This window comes from Hipposideros armiger, unplaced genomic scaffold (assembly GCF_001890085.2).
Source record: "Hipposideros armiger isolate ML-2016 unplaced genomic scaffold, ASM189008v1 scaffold_97, whole genome shotgun sequence".
Classification (NCBI taxonomy): Eukaryota; Metazoa; Chordata; class Mammalia; order Chiroptera; family Hipposideridae; genus Hipposideros; species Hipposideros armiger.
This window is the reverse complement of record NW_017731447.1, coordinates 1,946,945-1,971,895: the sequence shown is the minus strand read 5'-3', so window position 1 is coordinate 1,971,895 and position 24,951 is coordinate 1,946,945. Positions and strand designations below refer to the sequence as shown.

At 38.6% G+C, this 24,951-nt stretch overlaps 2 protein-coding genes and 1 long non-coding RNA gene across 4 annotated transcripts in view; 2 read left to right on the top strand and 1 right to left on the bottom strand.

Moving 5' to 3' along the window:
- The window catches only part of LOC109384606 (uncharacterized), a 19,756-nt gene extending 14,542 nt beyond the window's left edge, over positions 1–5,214 (top strand). The window contains exon 2 of the long non-coding RNA XR_002124434.1: positions 118–5,214. This is a non-coding gene — a long non-coding RNA (uncharacterized LOC109384606). The remainder of the gene's footprint in view (positions 1–117) is intronic.
- Positions 1–24,951, top strand: part of MEST (mesoderm specific transcript) — a 181,936-nt gene that overhangs the window by 59,296 nt on the left and 97,689 nt on the right. The gene's annotated exons all lie outside the window — the stretch shown is intronic.
- Positions 1–24,951, bottom strand: part of COPG2 (coat protein complex I subunit gamma 2) — a 126,568-nt gene that overhangs the window by 46,672 nt on the left and 54,945 nt on the right. Inside the window, exons 10-20 of the mRNA XM_019646098.1 lie at positions 21,599–21,732; positions 20,844–20,911; positions 18,919–19,107; positions 13,267–13,362; positions 12,522–12,765; positions 10,018–10,093; positions 9,101–9,204; positions 8,472–8,597; positions 7,561–7,623; positions 6,943–7,082; positions 6,131–6,302 (exon numbers count right to left, since the gene is read on the bottom strand). Coding sequence (XP_019501643.1) covers positions 6,131–6,302; positions 6,943–7,082; positions 7,561–7,623; positions 8,472–8,597; positions 9,101–9,204; positions 10,018–10,093; positions 12,522–12,765; positions 13,267–13,362; positions 18,919–19,107; positions 20,844–20,911; positions 21,599–21,732 — 1,412 coding nt within the window. The remainder of the gene's footprint in view (positions 1–6,130; positions 6,303–6,942; positions 7,083–7,560; positions 7,624–8,471; positions 8,598–9,100; positions 9,205–10,017; positions 10,094–12,521; positions 12,766–13,266; positions 13,363–18,918; positions 19,108–20,843; positions 20,912–21,598; positions 21,733–24,951) is intronic.

Here is a 24,951-nt window from a genome sequence, read left to right as displayed (position 1 = left end):
GGTTCCTTTGCTCTGTATGCAGCAGAGAAGCCAAGCAGGAGAGATGGTGAAACAGGCCCAGGAGGTCGGAGATCAGGTGAGCAGTCTGGAACACTGGGAGAGTGTGGAGGAGGACAGGTGGTCCAACGGGCTGGAAGAGAAGGAAAGGGCCGGCGATGGCGCCTCTGAGCTCGGGCAGGAGGGGCTGGCTGAGAGGGTCAGGGAACCACTGTGTGAAGAGAGGGATGGCTGAGCCTGAAAGAGGGAGTGGACATGAAAAATGCAGGGACTTTGCCCCGTAAAGTGGACCAAGGGCATGACGAAGCCCATGCAGGAGGCAGAGCACTGAGCAGGTAAGGCAAGCAAGGAACACGGGAGAGGCGGATGAGGCCAGAGGAGGATGGGGTGTAGAGGTCGAGACCAAAAAACTGGAGACAACCCTCTCTGGCGTGGCATGGAGAAATCATGAGACATCAAAGAGGCCATAGAAGCACTGGTCTCATAATTGTGAACCAGAAAATTATGACACCAGTTGGATTCAGTACAGCCTGTTGGGGACAAAGAAGTGTCAGTGGATGGAGCGCAGGTCAAGACGGGAGCAGATGTCAAGGAAAACAACAGTGAGTGTCGCATGCTAGCAGGTGGCAGGGGAAGTAGGACAGTGTGTTGCAGAAGAAGCAGAGAGTCTCTTGAAGACAAGAATGGAAGAAAAGGCAGAGGATGGGCTGAGCTTGGTTTACTCTGCGTCCAGCATGGAAAGGAGAGACAGGAATCTTGGGCATCACGAGAAGGTGGCTGACGGGATGTGAGTTGTGTCATGGGACAACAAAGGGACAGGTAAGGAGAGGAGGGACCTTTTGATTGTGAGGGGGGCTCAGGTGGGTAACGGGGCATCACAGAGAAGGGCACAGTGGCGTGAAAGGCCTACAACTTGGGGGAGTGGCAGGTCTGAGGAGCGACAGGGGCTGCATGTAGGGTTCTACAGCCAGACAGCCGGAGCATACTAGGGAATATAAGAAAGTGTAGGCGATGTGAGTCGTACCTGTGGGCAAGCACTGTTTTATGGGAAAATAGACAATGTAGAATATTCATAGAGGGAGCCACGATAGGATATCCAAGTAAAAACTAAGGGCAATGTAGTGCTATCAATTGGATTTTGAAAGAATGGTATTTAGCCCTGATACAGCATGCATCCTACAGATGGTGACACAGTATTTACTGGTGCATGTTTTTCCAATGAAAAGGAGCCGAACAAAAATGGAAAGAAGTGGTTAAAATGAAGTTGGGATTGAGTCGCCAGTATACATATTAAATCATTCTCCAAATTACTGGGAAACATTATAGTGGTTATCATACTTGGTGTTGCCTACTAAACTTGATCACCATTAATGGATCACAGTGGAGGGGGCATGGGCTACATTTCCTAAAGGATACATTGGAATTATATAAAAAGAAATTGTCGTAGAGAAATTGGCAGCTGCCTGAAAAGTCTACCAGAAAGTCTCATCAAAGTGGGCAGATTTAGGAGAACGAACAGTCAGAGAGAGAGCAATTCCTGCAGTGAAATCAGAAGGGAGGGACAGCAGCAGCAACAATCCTTATCACGGTTAGGACTTCCAGAAGCAGAGCTGAAAGTGTGTGCAGTGGGCTGGCACTGTTCTGAGAGACAAGAGTAGGCAAAGGAGGAATTTCACACGTGTTCACATGCGGAATCAATTTAAAGGCCAGACAGACTGTGAACCACAAGCCTGGGCGGTGCAAACAAGCAGAGGTGTTTTCTAAGGCCAAGAGAGGGAAGAAGATGTGAATGGATACGCCATGCTTGTGTTGCGCTCTAGGGAGAGGTTATCATTTAAGAAAAGCAGCAATAAAGATTATGGATGACGATGATGATGGTGTGAAGAGGGAACATGAAATAGGACAGGAAGACAGGTTGGAAGTACAGAGGGAATGTCAGAAATTTCAGTGTGTTTGATGAAAGGCAGGCTGGTTACAAGATGAATGAACAGGTGAACAAAGAGAGCTCAAGCTGGGAATCTGGCCAATCTCAGAATGGGTCAAATTGGAGGAATACTGATTTTGAGGCTAGACTGATACAGGAGAATTTGAGATCTTGATCCCTGGCATATGTCTTCAGTTTGGCTCAAATAAATTCTTATAAAAATTCTCAAAAAAAAAACCCCAAAAACAAAACTGGCTAGACTGATACAAATTCTAGTGATAAAGGCAGAGGAAATGGTGGTTGACCAGTAATGTTCTACCTATCCTGCCTTTTTAGCATTTGAATAAAAATTCAAATGATGTGCTTCTCTTGAAAGAATGCAAAGTTTTATCAAGGGTCATTAATATCAGTGGATGCATGTGAGTCAAAGTGAAAACCTCTGAGATAAATTTTACTTAATTGAAGCTGTAGATTCAATACAGAATGTCAGGAGTTAATATGGTTAGTATTGAACAACAAATAATGGAGTTGAGACTAGAGATTCAGAGAAGAGTCCAGAGTCCATCAGAATCCTGTGGTAGCTCAAGTTAAGATGGAGGTTTGAGGAAGTGTAGGCAGAAAGTCAAGAGCTGAAATATATATGAAAGAGTTATGAATTGTTAATACAGGAGGAAGCATCCCTAATGCAAAACAGAAGGCTCATATACATGGACTGCTAAACTTGATCTTGGTAAGGATGTTTTCTATTAAGACTTTTTAAATGAGTTAAATTTGCTGAAATGGTTTGAAATGAGAAATAGGATGTGACAAGGCCTGATAGTGCAATAATAAAAGTAATTTCGGGATTAGGATGGTTCTGAGATGGTAACGGAACAAAAAGTTATTATTTTAAAGTAGGGGCATTACAGAGGTCCAAAGTGGGGGGAAATTTGCAGACTGTTGTGCCTACATGTTGTTCCTGGTGCAGAAGTATTCAGAGGAAGGAAAGTTGCTGAATGAGAAAAGATACTAAGACAGAAGGCTGCCTTGAAGGGTTTTCTAACAATTTTTAAGTAAAAGAGTAATTGTTGGAGGCCAGAAGATACTAAGAGGCTTGACTGAATGGAGACTTACTCGTTCTACAAATTGCCCATAATTTAAGAGAAGGAGATATGGTAATATCTTGATGTTGGGTTAAAGTAAGTTTTTTCAGATGGTGTCGATTTTCTGTACACTTACAAAGTAAGGGGGAGTGGGAAAGTTTAAAGATACAGCAAAAATAACAACTTTCTGGAGATTAGAGGGTGTGTGTCTTTTGAACAGTGGGAGACTTGATTTTGAAAGAGGAAACTGGAAGAAAGTGGATAGTTTCAGAATTGAAACAATTTTAATAGCTTCTATTTATTGAGTATTTACTATATGTCTGGCACCACGCTAATCACCTTACTTATTTAATTTCAATTTATCTTTACAATAATTCTGAAAGGCTTATAGAGGTCAAATAATTTATCCAAAATTCACAGTATGTAGCAGTCCGAATTCTAATCCAAATTTGTTTATCTCCAAAACCTCTATTCCTTTCTATTATGCTATACAATTTTCAAGTTGAAGGAAATCACAATCTATATAATTTTTGTTTCTGTGATTATAAGGAAAATATATTTTCTGAGATGAGACAAAGTAAAGGTAATGTATAGATCTTCAGGAAATTGGTAAAATTTGGAATATTTGCAATGGGAAAATGCAAAAAAGGAATGGGTAAAAAACATTTTTATTACCATCTATGCCCTTGGTATTTCACTTCTATTTATTGCAAAGCAAAGATTTTGGATTGGCTATGGATTAAAAACTAGACTTTTCTGACAAAGACAAAAGAATAGAAAGGAGTTTGTTTTTTAAGCAGGTACATGATGGGTCAAATATAAATCAACTACTAACAAAATCTTAAAAGTCCAAGTGTTGAGACAAAATTCCATTTCTTTTCTCCAAGATGCAATGACAGGAGTTTATAACTGACTTTTAGCACCAATCAGCAAATCCTTTGAGTTTAACAGAAAAGAAAGAAAATTCTCCAAATGCCAAATTTTTATAAATAAAATACTAACAAACCATCAAACAAAAGAGTCCATAGCCAGCAGACCAAAGGCTGAAACCTCTGGGCTAATCTGTAAGATCTATGTTTCAAAAAGAAATTAACCCCTTAGTAAGAGGGGTGCGAAAATCTCTCCTATACTTCCTCTCTTAGTAGGAATGTTTTCTGTTGTTGTTTCCCCCTTTCGCTGTATGTAATTTCTGTAATTTCAATATTGTTGTGTTATGTATGTTGATATTGTGAAACTGTTATTTGTTGTATTCTGTTAAGACCACTCCCTGGGGTGTGAGGCACCTGAGTTATCAGTTATCCAAGAGATCCTGGGGGAATGGGAGGAGCTGGATTCTTTAATAGGCTCGGCATTTCGTTTCTCTCTAGAGTGGCGAAGTAGCACCCCTTAAAAACGGGACTTGGAGAGAAGTACCGCAGATGGAGGAGTTAGGAAACACAGAGAGGAGGCCACTTGAAAAACTTCATAAAATGCAGTTTCCTAGGATAATGGCGGAAGCCATAGGGCTACAGTAGGACTGGGCTCAGATACTGGTTTGGAACAAGAATAAATAAAACTATCTTTACTTAAGAGTCCAGCCAGCTTAATTACTGGCTGGTGGACATACTTTAGACACATATAATCAGAGGGAAACAGACCAGAGCGAAAGTGAAGCTAAAAGAAAATGAAACTAGGGAAGCCTCATAGAGGGATAGAGGAGGTAATGAAAGGTGAAATTCAGAGGGCCTAATGCTCGCAGGACAGATACTGGAGGCCAGACAGGAAAGTGCCTTCCTACCCAGGGGGTTATGGATCCAGGGGGCTGCAGGTTAAGAGTGCAGGTCCGCCCAGGGGCCAGAGGGAACAACCTGGGATTCAGACCCAGCAATGGTGCCAACGTGAATCTACCTCGTGCTAGAGTGAGTAGCCTGGTCTGTAACCCAACAGAGAAGAGATTGGGCAGGGCTCCCAGAACCAACATCTACAAAGGGAGTTCGGAGAGGGGCTAAAAGAAGGCAGGTTAAGCCCCACATGTAAGTGAATGATGACCAGGGATAACAATTTACTAGTACTTCTATGATTTCTTGTAACTTTGTACCTTCCCCAATATTTGTTAATTTTGTTAACTTTTATCTGATTTTTTTCCTGTGCTAGTTAGTAAAAATTGTTTTTTCCTGTACTAGTAGTAAAAATTGTTTTTTCCTGTACTAGTAATAAAAGTTGTTCAAAGCATAAATGTGATATGTGTGCTTATTTCTGTGAAAACCAGGTACCCGTTGTGAATATTCTGCAATGACTATGAAGAAAGAACTCAGGGTGGGAAAAGGGGGAAAAGAAATCAAGCACAACAAATACTTGACATTCACAAGAGATAGGTCAGCAGACCTCAAATTCCCAAATTTGTAAATACTACTATTGACACTAGCAGTTGGTTCTCCTTTAAAGCGCACCGCACCCCCAGACTGCATATGGGTCAAGTAGAGAATTACAAAGCCTTTCTCAAATGCAAATACACAAACTTTGGTTAAGACACTCATTTGAAGTTGAGCCGTACTCTCAGATGCCAACTTTATGCTATAGGACCCTCAAAAACGATATACAGTAATATCTTGGTTTGCGAGCATAATTCGTTCTGGGAACAAACTACTCATATTGCTAGACATCACTTGTTTACCAATCTAAAATGTATTAGAAATGTTTGCTTATCCTTGCGGAACACTCGCAAACCAAGTCACTTGCAATTCAAGGTTTTCCTGTATTTTAAAATGCCATGTACCTACTAAATAAAAAGCCCTTAGGATGCCCTGGAAAGAAACACCGGGGAGCAGCAGGCCGTGCTCCTTCAAGGAGACATCATGTCTATGAACCCTTGTTAGTGGTGACACCAGTCCCCCACAAGGCCTGAGGGCCTCTCTGGACTCCCTCTGTATACATTCAGTTTCTCATTTAAGATTAAATGTCCAGCAAATTTTACTCAGACTTCATTATAAATAATATCCTGCAGCAGTAAATATACCATTTTTATCATTACATTTAATTCAGGAAAAGAAGCATATTCTTGAACCCTGGACATGTGTCCACACATTTAAGAGCCCAAGTCATGCACACGTAAGTATATAAGTATCTCTTCCCTCTGGTGGGTAAATACCTGCTGAAGAGTCATCATCAGGCAAACGAACGAGAGTGTAACATATTCCTGGCTGATTGTAAGTGAGGCTGGGGGCTGGGATACAGCACAGCACTTCAAAGCCATCTGACGGGTCCACCTGAACTGTCACTTTCTCCAGGAGCTGGTCGTTGAGCGTATTGGTACAGTCAAACTGAAAAGTCAGCAAATAGGGAAAAGTTACGAAGGCTGAGAACTGTTTGCAAGCAAGTTGTTCCTTCCCACCCATAACCCACTACTCAGCTCTGGAACCCACTAGACCTTCCCTAACAGCACTGCTCCTAAGAGTTTTCTCTAGGCAGCGAGGATAGCCTTATTCTTGAGGTTTGGGGGTTTATATGATTTGTTTTTTTCTCTTTCTTGAGATTTAGTTCTACCAAACAAGATGGCAGATATCTGACAGCTTCTAAGAATCAAACTGAAATCCAAGTTCTAGGAACAACCCACTTAATTTACCCTGAAGTTAAATGATGATTATTTTTTAATAGGTTACACTTTATATTGTCCAACTTCTTCAGGCATCTTGTTTTTATGTCCTTTTCATTTTTAACCCATCATATGAAGGCGTCTCTGTAGGTATGGAGTTAGGAAAGAAAACCAGAAATGCTGCCTAGTTCACTATAAAAGGAACTACTGGGCTGTCGGAAAAGTCATGACGTATTTTTTCCGTTTTTCATCGCAAAAATGCGTCATGACTTTTCCGACAACCAAAAGAATCACAAACTAAAGGGGACTTAATACTTATCTCCAAGCATCCTAAGCCTTACAGGAGCCAGTTAGGGCACTTATCTCACCTGGAACACAATGTGATGGGTGAACATGTGCTTAATGCAACGCACAAAATACTCTGTCTCTGCTTCTGTAAGTTGAACAGGCTCAGAAGACTTGAACAAGGGTCCTAGATTCGTAAACTCAGGAATTGCGGCCAATTGTTCTGTCAAGAAAAAAGGAAAGAAGGAAGACAGTAAAATAAGAAGACAGGGAAAGGCATTATTCTGGATGCCTAAAATGTTTTATGTTTCCATAGCTTAATAGTTGAACACTCTTATATATCCCCAAGTTTTAGTAAAACAATCTTTTAAGAGAGCTTATATACTCAATTACTAAAAGCAAATAAATAAATAAATAATATTCCTAATATTCCTATATCCCAAATTCCTATAATTTGAGTTCCCTGTTAACCAAGATACAGATTAAGAACATTCCCAGTTAGTGTGCTGGCGACTGGAAACTGGCAAGTCACAGGGACTCCAGGTGGCCCCTGGCAACTGTAATCTATGACAATAAATATTCAGCCACACAAAGACATCCTATACTGAGAATTCAGAAAATTGAATGAAAGTAGCAGACTTCATTATATTTACAATGCCTAGGGTGCAAGACTATTACTTCTACCCATGAAATCGTCATACCTTGGAAAATGTCTTGCCTGGAAGGAGCCAACTTCTCCGGCTTGGTAGCCACAAGTGTGATTTCTACAAAGACAGATATGAGCAATCAAGTGAGCTTCTCTCCCACTATCAAGCTGAAAACGCAGACAGAAAGACATGAGGGCAGAAACTTCTTGAAGACATGTCAAGAGCCATTGCAAAATAACACCAGTAGGCCTCTGTCACCCTTTTGGGAGGGACGCTCAAATTAAAATGTACTTAGTGAACATATTTTGTGAGATAGCAAAGTAAGCCCTAAAAATACAGAATTTGCTTTAAATGGACCAGGATATACAAAAGTACTCTTAAACGAAGGAACAATTTATAAAACAAATCTTCTCATGATTCAAATAGGAAACATGACTTGTATATAGTATCAACAGAAAAATGTTCAAAATTAAGATCATTCATTCTCAGTTCTGACCACTAAACATTTGTTCGTTTCTTTCTTTTTTTTTTTTTTGCATTTTAAAGTTAGACATTCCTTGGAAATATATTTTATGATCTTGTCCCATATATTCTTGAAAGACAAACTTCCAATAGCAAAATTAACTGAGAAATTACCAACTTCAGAGAATAAAAATAGGAGGTGACAGCACAATTACTGCCAGAGATACACAGAACAACTGACTTCAGATGCTGTAAAACGGAGCATTAAAAAAGAGAAAAGACTTTCAATCTAGGTCACGTTTCATATTCTTGCCTTTATGCAAAAACCAGGAATTAAAAAAAACCCAAAACCCTAATGAAAACAATCATTCACCTTAGTTCTAAAAGACTTACGTACAGAGTGACAATTAAACAAAAGATTAGGGAAAATATGCTAATACCATATTTTACTGGTGTAAAACTACTTCTACACAAAAAAACTAACAGTGAAGTGTTCCCATTACCTGCTTTTTGTTCGAAGACAGGAGCCATAGCAAGAGGAATAGATTTCATGTCAAAGGGTTTCTCCGAAGGCTCCAGTGTATATTGGTGTAAGGCTTTTTCCATCCCTGGTACAGAGACTGTCAAACCTATAAAACAGAGAAATCTCAGCATTGTAACTTCTTGCCAGTGCTAGGATCCAGATCAACCCAGATTTATAATATTTATTGAGCTTTCTGAAGGAGGAGGAAAAAATATAACCACAGACTTCATAGCCTAAATAATTAAAAGTAAAGGTTATTATATAAAACTGCCTTATCATTTCATCCAAGGAAACACAGGAGTGGAGCATAAACATTTTCAACAAAATATAAGAAGCTTCCAGAAAAGAATGTAACTTGGCCATGTGGGAGCAATGATAGCACATGTTAAGGGAGGCACGGTCAACCCATCCCAGAGGGGCTCAAGGAGGACCAGGAACAAGGAGGATGCTTCAGGCTTTTACATACTTTAGATTTCCCTAGAAATGGAAGTGCATTCGAAAGCATTTTGCCCAGTGATGTCAGTTCATATGCAAATAATGAGATAGGCTTCCAAGATACCATCCGGGGAACAAGAGTGTACTGTCTACACATCCTGGGCTCTCACTGACCATTGAAGATATACGTAGCATTCAGTGCCATCTGCCTTTGCTGCAGTACATTCAGGTAGAAGGTAGCTCTGTCCCGAACCTCATCATCAGTATCCATCATACACCTGCCCAGAGACACAGAATAGGCATGTCACAGCACCCAGAAGGTTCCCAATAGCTTAACCATCATGCCTAAAGGGCACCATTGGGCCATCTGATACCACCTTAGTTATAAAAGAGTTCAACAACAGACAACAGTAAAACCTCCATGCATCTTGGGTACTGCTCTGAATTGGTGAAGAAATAGTATCACTGTGAATCAGAAGCACTACATATGCCAGCATTAAGATCATTCATTAGGAAGAACAAATAACATGAGATAGCAGTTTGGAGTTTTCTCTTGGATCTGCGACACATGACCCTGATAAGGACCTCGACACTTCTTTATAATTAAGAAATGGGAATATCAGACTTTCTAAGGATACTAAAAAGCATTCAGAATCTAGGCTTTGTTACTACTCAAATGGCAATTTGTTTCATTTAAACCAGCCAGCTTTTGGCTTGTAATTTTTCTGCTTCAGTTACAAGATGTAATCACAGAGTGTTTGCTAACGCCAAGGCTCTTCCTCATCCAATAGGGAGGGAGACCATGAAAAGCTGGTATTTTCAACTCTACTTAGTGAATCACTTTGAAGTCGGCCCCTATTATACCAATTGAGGCACATGCATTTAAGTCACTTCCTGGAAATCATACGAAGGGAAATCCAAAGTACTTAGCACACAAAAAATTACTAGAAGAGAACAAAAATGCCGTTTGTCCCTCACTTACTCCACCAGCTCTGCCCTTAGGCCCTGCAATGTGTGAGATATGGTACAATGAGGAACTCTCCATCCAACCACATGGCACTTCTTTTAAAAAAAGACATTCTTTTACTTACCTTTGTAAGAGTACAAGGATGCTTGGGAGAAGGTTCTCATTCTGGGCCCCAAATTTAGCCAAAGCACTCACAGCAGCTATAATGAAGCATAAAATGAAGCAACATAAATATTGGTTTCTAGAGTTAAGTAATAATCATTCAACAAAAATTAGAGAAGCTCCCCCATGTTCAGTGGGAATAAACTCTCTTACTATTGGGTTGTCAGAAAAGTCATGATGCATTTTTGCAATGCAAAACAGATAAAAATACATCATGACTTTTCCGACAACCCAATATTTTATCATGTGTTTCTTGATCTTATTTCTTTGATACATTTAAGCATAAATAGCAATATGCAGATCCAAGAGGGCTCCGAATAGGAAAATCCTCCATGCATTGTGGAAGAGGAATCATATATATTTCTTTTATGAGCTATCCTCCGCCCTGACCAAAACCCCTTATATACCACACTGATATAATTAAGTTCTAATCTCAAATAACCAGCTCCAAACATAAAAAAAACCTATTATTAAAATTCACTTCATTCAACAAAGATTTATTTTTCACCTAACTTTTGTCAGGAATTGTGATAGGTGCTGGGGTAGCAAGATAGAAGACATAGCCCCTGACTTAAAGGAGCTGTACTCTAGTGGGGAAGACAGGTAAGTAAAGAGATAATTACAACATAGCATAGTAAGTCCATGGTAGAACCATATCCAGGATGCTATGTGAATACAAAGAAAGGACCTTAAATCAGAGTTGGTGGAGGAGAAGTAAGGCAAGGGGTTAACACTTACTACTTGAGCTCAATTTTGCAGAGCCAGTCAAGTTAGCCAGAGGGAAAAGGCAGGGAAAGGATCAGAGGCAGAGAGAAGGACAAGTGCAAAGGCCCTCGGCCGAGAGAAGAAAGCAGGGATGATACTGGAACTGGATGCAGGTGAGTAAGGCTGAAGCACAGGACCCGTATTGGACAGCAGGAGAGACAAGGAGAGATTAGAGATAAAACAAAAAGAGGTGGTGGTTTAAACTCCAAGTTATTATTACAGGAGATTACATACAGGATAAATGTGTGTTATTTGTAGCCAAGTGTGCTACCCCCCAATTTGTAGGCCGATTTTGTAGGCAAAGACCATCATTGTACTGTAGCAGAGTGTGGAGAACAAACTGCATCTGTGTGAGACCAGAAGCAGTCGGACTAGGTGGGCGCCGGAAATGGGTGAGAGCCTAAAGCATCACCCGTGAAAATAGAAAAAGAAAATGAAGGAATATGAAGGACACAGAATTGACAGAATTTTGCCCAAGACTAGACCAAGGTTATAAAACAGTGGAATAAATTCTGGCCTTTGCAACTGTGTGAATGATACAGGTGAGAATTTGTTTGGGTGAGTTTGAATTTCAAGTTGAATTTGAAGTGCCTTAAATAGTTGGACATACAAGTTAGGGAAAGAGGCATGACTGCAGTGTCCCAGCATATCAGTAGAGCTCTGAAAATGATCACCAGAAAAGCAAGTGTACGTTAAGACAAATCCCTAAGGAAGACTAACATTTGAAGGAATGGAAGGAAAGCTCTATAAATAAGATGAGTGATGCAAAGATGCAGGCTGTTGTGGAAACCAAGGAAAACAGCTTCATGCCGTGTTTAGTCAACAGGACACCAAACTGACTGAGAGGTGAACCAAGATAAGAACATTCAAGTGTCAGGCCGGCCGAGTGGCTCAGTTGGTTAAGAGCTTGCTCAAGAGTTTGAGCTCTGAGCAACAGCGGTTCAATGCCCGGCCTGAGCTGAGCTGCTGCTAAGCTGCCAATAGGTAGCAGGATGGCTCAGCTAAAAAAAAAAAAAAAAGAAAATTCAAGTGTCTAGCTTGATTTTCAAATCACCTTATAAGTAATATTTTTTTTTAAAAGTTTCAGAGGAGTTTTAAGGGTGAGAGCTGGATGTGAGTTGAAGAGAAAATGAAAACTAAGTTCATGGAGTCAGCTAGTGATGGATACTGCAAGTTTATCTGACAGGGTAAGTACAGTCAGTAGCTAGGGAGAGTTAACAGATCAAAGGAGGGTTTATAGTTTAACAGGAGAGAGTTGAACCTGTTCACATGCTAAGGAGAAGGAATGATTAGAGAAGAAGTAGTAAAAAAAGTTCCTAAGACCTGTTTAAAAAGACACTTTTTATAGGCACAGACACACACACACACACACACACACACACACACACACACACACACACACACTTCACAGACATTCATACTTATTTATGGCTATAACTCTGAAAAAGTGGATGATGCCATCATAGTTAGTATTCCTATCACACTGAATGTCAAGAGTTATTTGCCTCCAATATAAGGCAGACATCAGGAGGGAAACTGGAATACAGAGAAAGAGCTGTATTCTGGGGCTCATTAAGCATGCTCCAAGATCCCATTACATAGACCTTGCAACCTCGTTTTCCAGTTTCATCACCATCCCCCTTGCGTTAAGCATTTCCAAAGACCAGAGGTTACATCATTATCAGTGTTCCAACGACTCACCAGCTCTGACAGCCTCATTCTCCAGGACGACCCTATTAAAAATGAAGCGGATGTACTTGGAGGGGACAGGCGTTCTGGGGCCCTCCTTGCCCAACAAGTGCAGAATCTTGGTGGCCAGGACAGTGTGTTCACAGTCCTCGATGAACTCACAGAGGTGGGCTAGACCTGCTTCTTTGCTCTCAGGGTTCTCTTCCACAATGCTGATGATGCAGTCCACAATGGCCCGCTTATATTCGAAGCCTCCCTGGCAAAAGAGAAAACTGCCATTCATTCTGAGAATGCTTTCTCGAGAAATGCTTATACCCCAAGGCTCATGCTTATAGTATTCAAATTTTATTTCCCTTCCATTATGAAAGGAACAAAAGTGGGTTTTCTCAAAGTGGGAAAGCTAAAGCAATTGCATGTTTAGTAACGATAGGATAGCAGCCAGAATTAAGCATACTATTTGAGGGGCACGCTCAGATAATGAAGAAAGCTGCTTTAGATACTATGGTATTTAATGGGAATCAGAAGAATTTGAGAGAGCAAGTTCCTATGATTAAAAAGCAGTCCTGAGGTGGCTGGTTAGCTCAGGTGGTTAGAGCGCAGGCTCTTAACACCAAGGTTGCCGGTTTGATCCCCACATGGGCCACTGAGCTGCACCCTCCACAACTAGACTGAAACAACTACTTGACTCAGAGCTGAGGGGTCCTGGAAAAACACACTGTTCCCCAGTAAAATTAAAAAAAAAAATCAGTCCACCTACATCATCTCGGAGCATGTTGGAGAGGAAAGTCATCATGACGCTGTGCTTTCGAGGGTATTTCTGACAGAGAGCGCTAATTGCCTGTACAACCACCACCTGTAGAAAAACAAACAAAAAGGCCGTTCACCTTTATAATGACTGTACAACTGCCACCCACAACAAACCAAACACAGAAAGGATGTTCATCTTTATAACTTTAGCTGCTAAGCATACTTTCCTATTTACTGCAAGCTAAGAAGGTGCTGTACTTACTCAATATGACAATAATGGCTCTTCATGAAAGACAAGGAAGCCTCAAGGGAATATAAAAAGCAACGTAACAACGAAGTTCTTTCAGGAGACCCCATCCCTTTGCTCCAAGCAAATAAGCACATACAATTTTTACAGTGAACAGTAAAGAGTACAAGATTAAACAGACTGATTTCCGTAAAAGAAACAGAGGAAGTTATCAAGGAACTGCTTCACAAAATGGTTTCTAGGAGAATTTTACCACAACTTTCAAGACCAGTGTCAAGAAGTGAGAGGGGTGTGAACTTTTACCCTACTTGCAATCTAACAGTCTACCACAATTCCATGGATGCTAGTAAAAAACACGAGACTCCTAGATCAGAGATGAAAGATAGTAAATTACTCACAGCAATAGCAGTAGCTAGAGCATCAGTACTTAGGGCCAGTGTCCTGAGTACCAATTCCCACAGGGCAATGCAAAAAGGACCAGATAATACTGGGACCTGCAATAGGCTGAATTAAAGGACGAGAACCTGAGGTACGGCACTTAAGTATTTTACAGTGTGCAGCGAGTATGCCAGTCCTTTGTTCTAAGGGAAACAATATCTTTATTGTACCAGACAGTGAGCATGTTTGCTTTTTGCTCTAGAGGGAGCACTAGCTGTATCTTCTAGGGCTGGATGGAAACCTGCCCTTTACTTTTACAGGGAAACACTGTCTTTTCTAAGGCTGGAAGGTATCTTGCACTACAAAAAGGAAACAAACCTGAGACAGCAGGAAACAAAGGGCAGTTAGTGCCTAACTTGCAAGATGTGTAGAAATACAAGAAACTCATGGAGAACAGCGAATTATCTCCCCAAAACTAGATAGTCCCAAATCTATATACATCACTTCAGAACCCAGGAAATGAAGGAAAACATCCAGTCTTTTTACGAAGCAATAATACCTAAACCTAATAAAGATGGTATACATAGAAAAATAAAAATTACAGAGGGATATCATTTATAAATGTTGATGCAAAAATTCTAAGTGATATATTAGTTAACACTCCAACACTAGTGTAAGAAAATAATATGTCATGATGAAATGGGATTTATACCAAGAATGCAAAAATAGTTCAACGTTAGCAAATTGGTTAACATAATGTATCATATTAATGAGTCTATGGAGAAAATATATTGATATTTAATATCAATTATATTGATAGATGCTGAGAAGCCTTTGATAAAATCCAACACCCATTCCCAATAAAAATTCTTGAAAAACTAAAATAGGAATGGATGGGTATTTCCATTTTGCACACACATATCCCTCAATCCTAATGTTAGCATATTACTTAACAGAGAACCCCAAGAGTCATTCCCATTAAGGTCAGAAACAATACAATGATGCCACTATCTCCACTATTATTTAACATTATTCTGGAGATATTAGCCAATGCAATTAAACAAGAGAAAACAATTAGAGGAATAAAAATTGGAAAATATAGGACAAAATGATCTTATTTACAGATGACTTGATAGTTTTATTGATTCTCTAGGGTTTCCAGGTGTACTAACTCAATAAAAATAATTCAGGAAAATAGTAAGACACAAAATTAACACAAAAAAATACTATTCATAGGAATGAATAACTAGTTAAAAGATGTAATGGATAAAAACATTTATAATAACAACAAAAAAGACAAAATACTCAGGAAAAGTATTTTACAAGACCAGTGCTCTAACCCCTGAGCTATAGGGTCCCACAGGAAAAGCATTTTAAAGACATTCAAAACTAATATGAAGGTACTATAAAATCTTCTTGAAAGGACCCTAAGTAGGGGCCGGCCGAGTGGCTCGTCGATTAAGAGTTGGCTTGGGAGCACAAGCTCTGATCAGCAGGGTGGCCAGTTCGAATTTCACATGGGCCAGTGACAATGCACCCTCTACAGCTAAGATGGTGAACAACAGCTCGACCTGGAGCTGGGCTGCCATAAGGCGACTGCGTGGGCTGCAGTGGGGCTGCAGTGGGCTGCCGTAAGCTACTGTGAGCTGCCAGCAGCCAGCATTAGCGGCCAGCAGCCGGCGTGAGCTGCTGTGAGCGGCTGTCCAATGGCTGGCAACCGATCTGCATCACCCGGGAAGAGCGCAATGATCACAATACCAACATGGGCCAGTGAAGCGACATCCTCCACAACTAGACTGAAGAACAAAAGGACATAAACTTGTCTGTTCCCCTTCCCTGATTCCCCAATGCTGTTCCCTTCCCCCAATTCCCCAATAAAAATCCAAAAAAAAAATAAAGGCCCGAAAGTAGACTCAACAAATTATAAGACATCCTTTGCTCCTGGTTAAAATGTTAACATCATCAAGATATCTGTTTAATCCTAAATTAACATATAAACTTAAGGTGATCCCAATAAAAATGCCAATGAGATCTTTTTATGAAGCTAGACAAGTTGACACTAAAGTTCATAAGGAAAAATATACATGTGACAATAGCTAGGGAAATAATGAAAATGGAGAGCTATGAGAGAGGACTAACAGGTATTAATACATCCTACAAAACTTCTATATTTAAAATAGTGTGTGGTCCTGGCGTGTGAATAAAGAGAACAACAGAATAGAACAGAAGGTCCCAAATAGACCCAAGTACATATAGACTTTAGTATATGATAAAGTATATGATAAAGGTGATATCTCAAATCATAGGGGCAAAGACAGTCTTTTAAATAAAAATTGGGGGGTAAATGGATAGTGATTGGAAAAGGATAAAATGAGATCCATTTCTCATACCATAGATAGTAATCAAATCCAATGGATCAGATATCTAAACGTAAAACATGAAACTATATGCACATACCAGAAGAAAACATGGGTGAATTCTTATTCACCCATTCAGATTCTATAATCTAAAGGGAAAGGTTTTCTGGGGCCGGCCGAGTGGCTCAGTTGGTTAAGAGCTCGCTCAAGAGTTTGAGCTCTGAGCAACAGCAGTTCGAGTCCAGCCCGAGCTGAGCAGCCGCTGAGCTGCCAACAGGTAGCAGGATGGCTCAGCTAAAAAAAAAAATAAATAAAAAATAAAAAAAATAAAATAAATAAAGGGAAAGGTTTTCTAACTATTACTCAAAAGTCAAATGCAATAAAATAAATGACAAATTTGACTACATAAAAATTAAAAAACTTTTTCATGACAAAAGATATAAGAAAAGCCAAAAGACAAATGACAAACTGGGAAAAAATATAACACTGCACAGATAAAGAAATAATATCTATAATATACAAAAAAAAGTAATAAATAACTGAGGAAACAAAAGGCCAAAAGTCCTACAGAAAATAGGGAAAAGACATGAGCAAACAATATTCAAAAAGGAGGTATTAAATGATCCTTTAAAATATGAAAAGATGTTTAACTTCCCTCATTATAAAAAAATCCAAATTAAAACTACACTGATACCCTTCAACCTAGAATATGGACTTCTGAAGATTTACCCTAAAGATATACCTCCAACATTTCAAGAAAACATATGCACAAAGTTACCCACTGCAGCATTATTTGTAATTGCAAACTATATAAATGTCCAAGCATAGGAGATTCATTCAATAAACCACACCACAAAATGACCTTCATTGGTTCCCCAAAGATTCAAAATGTCTACATGAATATACCGGCTAAGTGTTTTTTAAAAGTCTAGATATAGGGGGCTGCCAAGTGGCTCAGTTGGTTAAGAGCACAAGCTCTGAGCAACAGGGTTGCCAGATCGATCCCCACATGGGCCAGTGAGCTGTGCCCGCGCTGAGCCGCAGCTGAGCTGCCAACAGGTGGCAGGATGGTTCAGCTGGTGAGAGCACGTGCTCCGAACAAGGCTGCTGGTTTGACTCCCACATGGGATGGTGGGCTATGCCCACCCGCAACTAAGATTGAACACGGCACCTTAAGCTGAGCTGCCCTGAACTACTGACAGGTGGCCAGATGGCTCAGTGGTTAGAGCATGCTCTTAGCAACAAGGTTTCTGGTTCGACTCCCACATGGGATGGTGAGCTAAGCCTACCCGCAACTAAGATTGAACATGGCACCTTGAGCTGAGCTGCCCTGAGCTGCCAACGGGCAGCCGGATGGCGACTGGACTTGGAGCTGAGCTAGCTGCACCCTCCACAACTAAGATTGAAGGACAACAACTTGGCTGTTCCCCTTCCCCAATTCCCCAACACTGTTCCCCTTCCCCAATTCCCCAAATCTTCAAAAAAATTGTTTAAAAAGTCTAGATATATACTAGAACAGAGTAAATGGTGTCAGTTACTTCTTGACTGGAAATAAGAATGAAACAATAAAATCTAATATTCTTACTGTTCTTCTGATCAACACATTCTTACCAGTTCTATTCAACAATGTACTGGGAGTCCTAGACATTTTAATAAGGCAAGGAAAAGAAAGTAATGGCATTTGGATTAGAAATGAAGAAGTAAAACTGTCTTTATTAACAGATAACAGGATTATTTACATAGACAAACTATATAAATAATGTATATAACAACAAGAAGCAATACGGTACTCAGCGAGGATACTGAGTTATGGAAATGTAAAAAAAAAGTATTTTTATATACTAGTAGCAAACAATGAAAATAAATTTTCATAAAGTAGAATTAAAAAGCATAAAATATTTAGATATAAATTTAACAAAAGATATACAAAGCCTCTAGAGTAAATGCTACAAAACATTGCTCAGAGAAATTAAAGACCTAAATAAAGGGAAAGGTATACCATATTCATGAACTGGAAAAATTAACATTAAGATGTCAGTTCACCCCAAAATGACTTATAAATTCAAGACAACCCCAATCATAATTCTAGCAGGCTTTGTTTTAAAGAGGTTATAAGCTGGTTCTAAAATTTATATAGAAATGCAAAAGAACGAGAATATTAAAAAAGGACAAAGTTGGAAGACCATACTAGTTGATATTTAAGAGGTACCACACAACTCTAATAATACATAGAGTGTGGTACTGGCAGAGTATTGACAAACAGATCAATGGAACATGATAAGGAGCCCAGAAATACACCTATGATTATATGGTTATCCAATTTTCAGACAAAGATGCCGAAGAACTCCAATAAGGAAAAAGAAGTCTTTTCAACAAATTCTGCTGGAATGACTGGATATCAGTATGGGAAATAAATTGAACTTATCACACAATACACAAATATTAATTCAAGTTGGTTCATAGAACAAAATGCAAAGGCTAAAATAAAACCCCAAAACATTTACAGTAAAACATAAGAAAATATCTTTAAGACTTAGAAATAGGCAGAGATTTCTTAGGACACAGAAAGCAAAACTGTAAAAGAAAAAAACTAATAGACTTCATAAAAATTTAAAACTTCTGCTCATCAAAAGACACTGTTAAGAAAATAAATGGGCAAGCCACATATTTAAACTGTTACCTTGAACTCATCTGAAATTTCAGACACGAAAGAAGATATCTGCTTCATGAGCCTGTCCACACTGCTCTCACTTCCTGTTTTGAGGAGTGTGGTAATGGCCAGGGTAGCAATGCTTCTGTTTGAGTCTGTGATCAAGTTTTCTAAGTCCAGATTGCAGGCAGTGACGGCAGAGGGGTGCTTCATTGCCACCTTGTGGAAGGGCAAGAAAAATATTAAGCAAATTGCTATTAATAAAGAACAGAACTTTAAAAAACAAAGAACAAGGGAAATAGAAATTTTAATTTAAGGTAAGTAGCTTTTTAAAATCTAAATGGGACAACATGGGTTAAAAGTAATTGTGTCAATAATGTTTCCAATTAATAAGGTAGATATGTTATTTGATAAATGATTAATAGCCATAGTCATAGGATAGCACTGCACTTTCTCTTCCCTGGTTTCTATAACCATTGTAACAATATCACATTGTCTTTTATCACAGTTGGCTTGATTTTCCTTATGGTACATGGATACTAGATGTTAGAATTTCTAACAACAGGACCATGGAAAACACTGTGCAAAGACGGTTAATATCTTATCACTTAGAAAATACTTCTGTCTTTAAACATGCAAACTCCAGCCAAACTGAATTGCTCATGTTCACAAAACATGTCTGTCCTTGTGCTGCTTTTTTTGTTTTTGTTGATGTCATTCACCTCTTTGCCTATGCCAATACTGGTATAGAATCCTTTACCCACAATTTAAAAAATTTGAAAGCCAAGAAAAGTATTGGCATCAAAATTAGTTTAACAGTAAACATGATCCAAACTAATGTAAAATTAATTAAGTCTTAATTTAGTCCAATTAGTAAGGATAGTCACATGTATAGTGCAGAAATATTAATGTGTCTAATGATGGGGTGCTGCTCCAGGCCCAGTGGGGTTAGTATGTAAGAGATAACATCATATACCCTTTCTAAAATTCACAAAATATTCGATTCTGAGACACATCTGGCTCCAAGATCATAGGTGAAGAAATGTGGACCTATCTTAACTCTTTTAAATACAATTCAAATAGTTGTTCTATAAAGGCTTCTTTCATGGCTGCTCTCAACTTCTCTCTCCTCCCACTGTTCACACAATTAATTTATAATCAATCAATCAAGCCTTATGACAAGTCTTCTACTACATTAAACTTTTCATTTAAAATGTTTATCGTTATTTAATTTATTCTGTGTTTCTGTACTGTATTCTCTAGACTCATGTTACTGCTAAGCATTTATGGCTAGTCCAAATTGAGATACACTGTAAATATGAAATAAAATATATACTAGGTGTGAAAGTATGAAAAATTAAAAGGCAAAATGTATCTTCAATAATTTTATTCGGATTACATGTTTATATTACATTTTATGTGTATTAGGGTAAATAAAATATGTATTAAAGTTACTCTCATCTTTTAAAAAATGCTAAGTGTTTCCTATAAGATTTCAAATGTCATATGTGATTAACATTGGACTACAGCACTGTCCAAGAGAACTTTCTGAAATGATAGAAATGTTCCGTATCTGCACTGTCCCAGGTGAGAGTCATCAACCACACGTGGCTACTGAGCACATGAAGTGTCACTAGGCTGACTGAAGAAATCAATTTTTAATTTTATTGAATTTTAATTAATTTAAATGGAAACAGCCACTTACGGCTACTGGCCATCCTATAGGACAGTGTGGCTCTAGATTGTAAAGTGCTTAAAGGTCAGAAATGAATTATAATCTTCAACTGAAGAACAGTAAAAATGCCAATTCCTAAGGACACAAATACAAGTGAGGCGCTCCAAAGCGAAACCCATCAGTCACATCCACTAACCTTGGAGAGAAAGCCAAATGCTTTGCATTTCTATTTCTCAATCAAATACTGATGTAAGTCAATAGTGAGCAAGGGGGCTCCTACCTTGTTCAAGGTCCTCACAGCTGCATATCTCAAAGCTGGCTTAGGAGAGCTACAGAACAACTGCAGAACTAGAAAAGAAAAAAGATCACTGTGAATATAGCTCATTTCATCATAGAGCATATATCTGAAAACATGATGAATTGTCTTCAAACTATGCATAAGGAATTAGATTACAGTGTCAAAAATTCACATGAAAAATGTATCATCAAAAATGGAAAAAGCACTTTTTGTCAAGCTATAAAAATTTTAAGTATAGAAAACAAAGTTTATTCTTTTTTTCTAAAAGAATTGATATAACCATTAATATCTGAATTTAAATGGTACAAATATTTACAGGTATAAGAGCAAATGGGCTTTTTAAACATTAAAGAGAACTGAAGGTATTAAAGTTACTTTTTAAATGTTTTACATGGGGAAATAGTAACTTCAGAAAAAGAATTAAGAACTAAAATAATCATCTATATATCAAGATGCAAAGGCTGTATAAACCGAGCTGAGGTTCAAAAATCATTCTTAATACCTATCCTGTAGATCTTTAGAGCTTAAAACGAAAATACAGTATAAGAATATAAGGGCCGGCTGAGTGGCTCAGTTGGTTAAGAGCTCGCTCAAGAGTTTGAGCTCTGAGCAACAGCGGTTCGATTCCTGGCCCGAGCTGAGCAGCCACTGAGCTGCCAACAGGTGGCTGGATGGCTCAGCTTAAAAAAAAATAATAATAATATAAACAAAAACCAATTATCAAATATACAACTAACCTGAAACAGCAGGTGCCAACTCCCTTGCAGTACAGTTAGGAAGATGGATGATGGCTGAAGCAGCTTCATAAATAACCATTTCATGTTTATTTCGCAAGCAGCTCTCAATGAAATCAAAGAGTGGGCTTTCATGGCTGACAATAAAAATATACAGGCCATCATTAGATATCAAAACAACAAAGGCAACATGCATAGTGGTTAAAAGCACAGGCTGACTGAGAAGCACTTTTGGAATTGTGGATGAAGGGCCTCTGGAAATCCATTCCTCTATAAAAACAATGAGAACACAGGCATAAATTTTCAAAATCAACTTTTCAGCACTCTACAAATTAGCCAAAGGCTTGCAAATACCCTAGGAACATTTAGTCGAGAAAAGAACAGCTAAATCTTTATAAGAAGAGTAAGTCTTTGGGTATTTTAACTTGCTCTATTTCTATCCACTATTCCCAGTTTCATGGCAGCTATGAAAGCCAGCAGCCTAGCAGCCATTGGAGGAGGGAGGTGGACTGGAACGTCCCTGAAAATCCTGTCCCCAGAGAACTGTCCTGATTTGACCTGACTGGTGCTCCCTAGAATAGCCCCATTCAAGGAGCTAATCTATATATCATCTGACTCATGGCTCACACACTGAGGAAAGCCCCATGCCTCCAGGGAGTGTGTCCTCCAAAATCAATGGCAATTAATACTGCAGTTGCCAGAGGCAGCGATTCCAATTGGAGCAATCAGGAAGCTGCACAAAAAAACTTAAAAGGAAAATCTGAGGACTGAGATGTCCGTAGGGGGCTTTGACAATTCCTGACATATTCCTGGGGCTCTAGAAGGCCATGCAAATGTGGGAGGCAGTGCAAATGCCCAGGAAAGGCCTGACAGAGCCCTTATCACCAATGCTGACCTTGAGGTTCTGCATAAGTAGGAAGTGAAGGCTAATGCAGAGTTATAAATTCTAAGAGCACGGAAAGCATACCCCAACACACAAAATGCCCCATGGAAAACGGGTAAGAGACATGTTGCTTTAAAGCCTTTAAGAAAATCTGTCGAATCATTATCTGACAACTCAGCTAACCAAGCTGAATGGCCACATGTGACAAATAATAATGACTGCAGTATTAGCCCAGAAAAATCACCAAACAAACAACAACACAAACAGCAACAAAAAAAAGCTCTGAGGATGGGGAAGGGGGAAATCTGAAAACCAGAATTACATTATATTATTTAAAATATCCAGTATTTGACAAAAAATTATGCTACAAAGAAATAGTAAAGTATGACCCATGTATAGGAGGAAAAAAAGGTGGTCGATAGAAATAATTCCTGAGGAAGCCCAGATGTTGGATTTACTAGGCAAAGACTTTAAGTCAACTAATACAAATATGTCAAAGGAATAAAGGAATCCATGTCTAAAGAATGAAAGGAAATTAAAGAATTAAAGTCTCTCACCACAGAGAGACTATTAATAAAGAGACAGAAATGAATTTTGTTTTTTAAAAAGGAACCAAGCAGAAATTCTGGATTTGGAAAGTGCAATAACTAGAGTGAAAAATTCAAATCTGCAATTCAACACTTGATTTATACTGGCAACATAAAAAATCAGAGAACTTGAAGGTAGGTACACGAGGTAATCCAGCTGAGGAAAACAAAGAAAACAGAATGAAGAAAAGAGAACAAAGCCTCGGAGACCTGTGAAATACGACCACATGTAACAACATTTGCATAATAGGAGTCCCAGAAGGAAAGGAGAGAACAAAAGGGCAAAAGGAATATTTGAAGAATGGCCAAAAACTCCCCAAATTTGATTTAAAGTATTAATCTATTCACTAAGAAGCTCAACAAATCCTAAGCAGCATAAATACCAAAGGATCCACATACAGACATACCATAGTCAAACTCCCGAAAGCATTAAGACAGAAAAATCTCAAAAGCAGCAAGATAAAAACTACTCATCACATGGTATGGGGGAAGCATCAATACAATTAATGGCTGACTTTTCACCTGAAACAATGGAAGAAAGGGGGCAGCAGAATGCTATATTCAAAGTGCTGAAATAAAAAGACAAGAATTCTATATCCAGCAAAACTACTCTCCAAAAATGAAGGCTGAAAAAGGACATTCCCAGATAAGCAATAGCTGAGAAAATGCATTGTTATAGGTATGATTTACCAAATATATTAAAGGAAGTTTTTCAGGCTGAAATACTGATTCTGAACAGTGACATGAACAATCGAGGCAAAATAAAGAGCACTAGAAATGGTAAATATGTAAAGTGGTATAAAAGATTCTATAGATACATTGTTTTCATTTCTTTACTACTTTAAAGGACATATACAATTGTATAAAGCAGTAATTATAACACTATATGTTGGGTTTATATCACATACACGTGTAATATACATGACAATAGCAGCAAACAGGAGCAGGGAGAGAATGGAACTGTATTGGAGCAAAGATTCTATATCTTGCTAGAATTAAATTAGTATTAATCTCAAGTAGATTGTGGTAAATTAAAATGTATATTCTAATCCCTAGAGTAACAACTAAGAAAACAGTGGGGAAAAAAGGTAAAAATGTTGACAGAGAAATTAAAATGATACACTGAAAATATTTAACACAAAAGAAAGTAGTCAAAGAGGAACAAAAAACACAGGAGACTTATATACAACAAACAGAAAAATTGCAAAGGTAAATCCAACCATATCAATAATATTACATGTGAATGGTCTAAACATTCCAACCAAAACAGAGATTGCCAGGCAGTATGAAAAAGCAAAATCCAATTATTCTATCTACAAGAGATACACATTAGATTCAAAGATACGAATAGCATGAAAGTAAAAAGATAAGAAAAGATATACCATGCAAATAGTAGCCTTAAGAGATAAGGAGTGGCTATATTAGTATCAGACAAAATAGAATTTAAGACAAAAATATAATAAGAGATAAAAAGACATTTCATAATGAGAAAGAGGTCAATACATCAGGATAATATAACAATGACAAATATATACACACTTAACAACACAGCCTCAAAATACACGAAGCACAACTTGACAAAACAAAAGGAGAAATCAATCATTTAACAATAATAGTTGTACATGTCTATACCTACCCAATAATTGATAGAATTAGACAGAAAATCATCAAGGATATAGAAAACTTGAACAACATAATCATCCAATTCAACCCAATGTCTGTAAAATATATATTTTTAAGAGCATATAGACAGTTCTCGAGGATAAATCAATGCCAGTCATAAAAAAAGTTTCAAGGGCTGGCCGAGTGGCGCGATGGTTAAGAACTGGCTTGGGACGCCAGAGGGCCCTGGTTCGGATCCCACATATGAGGGCCAGTGACACTGC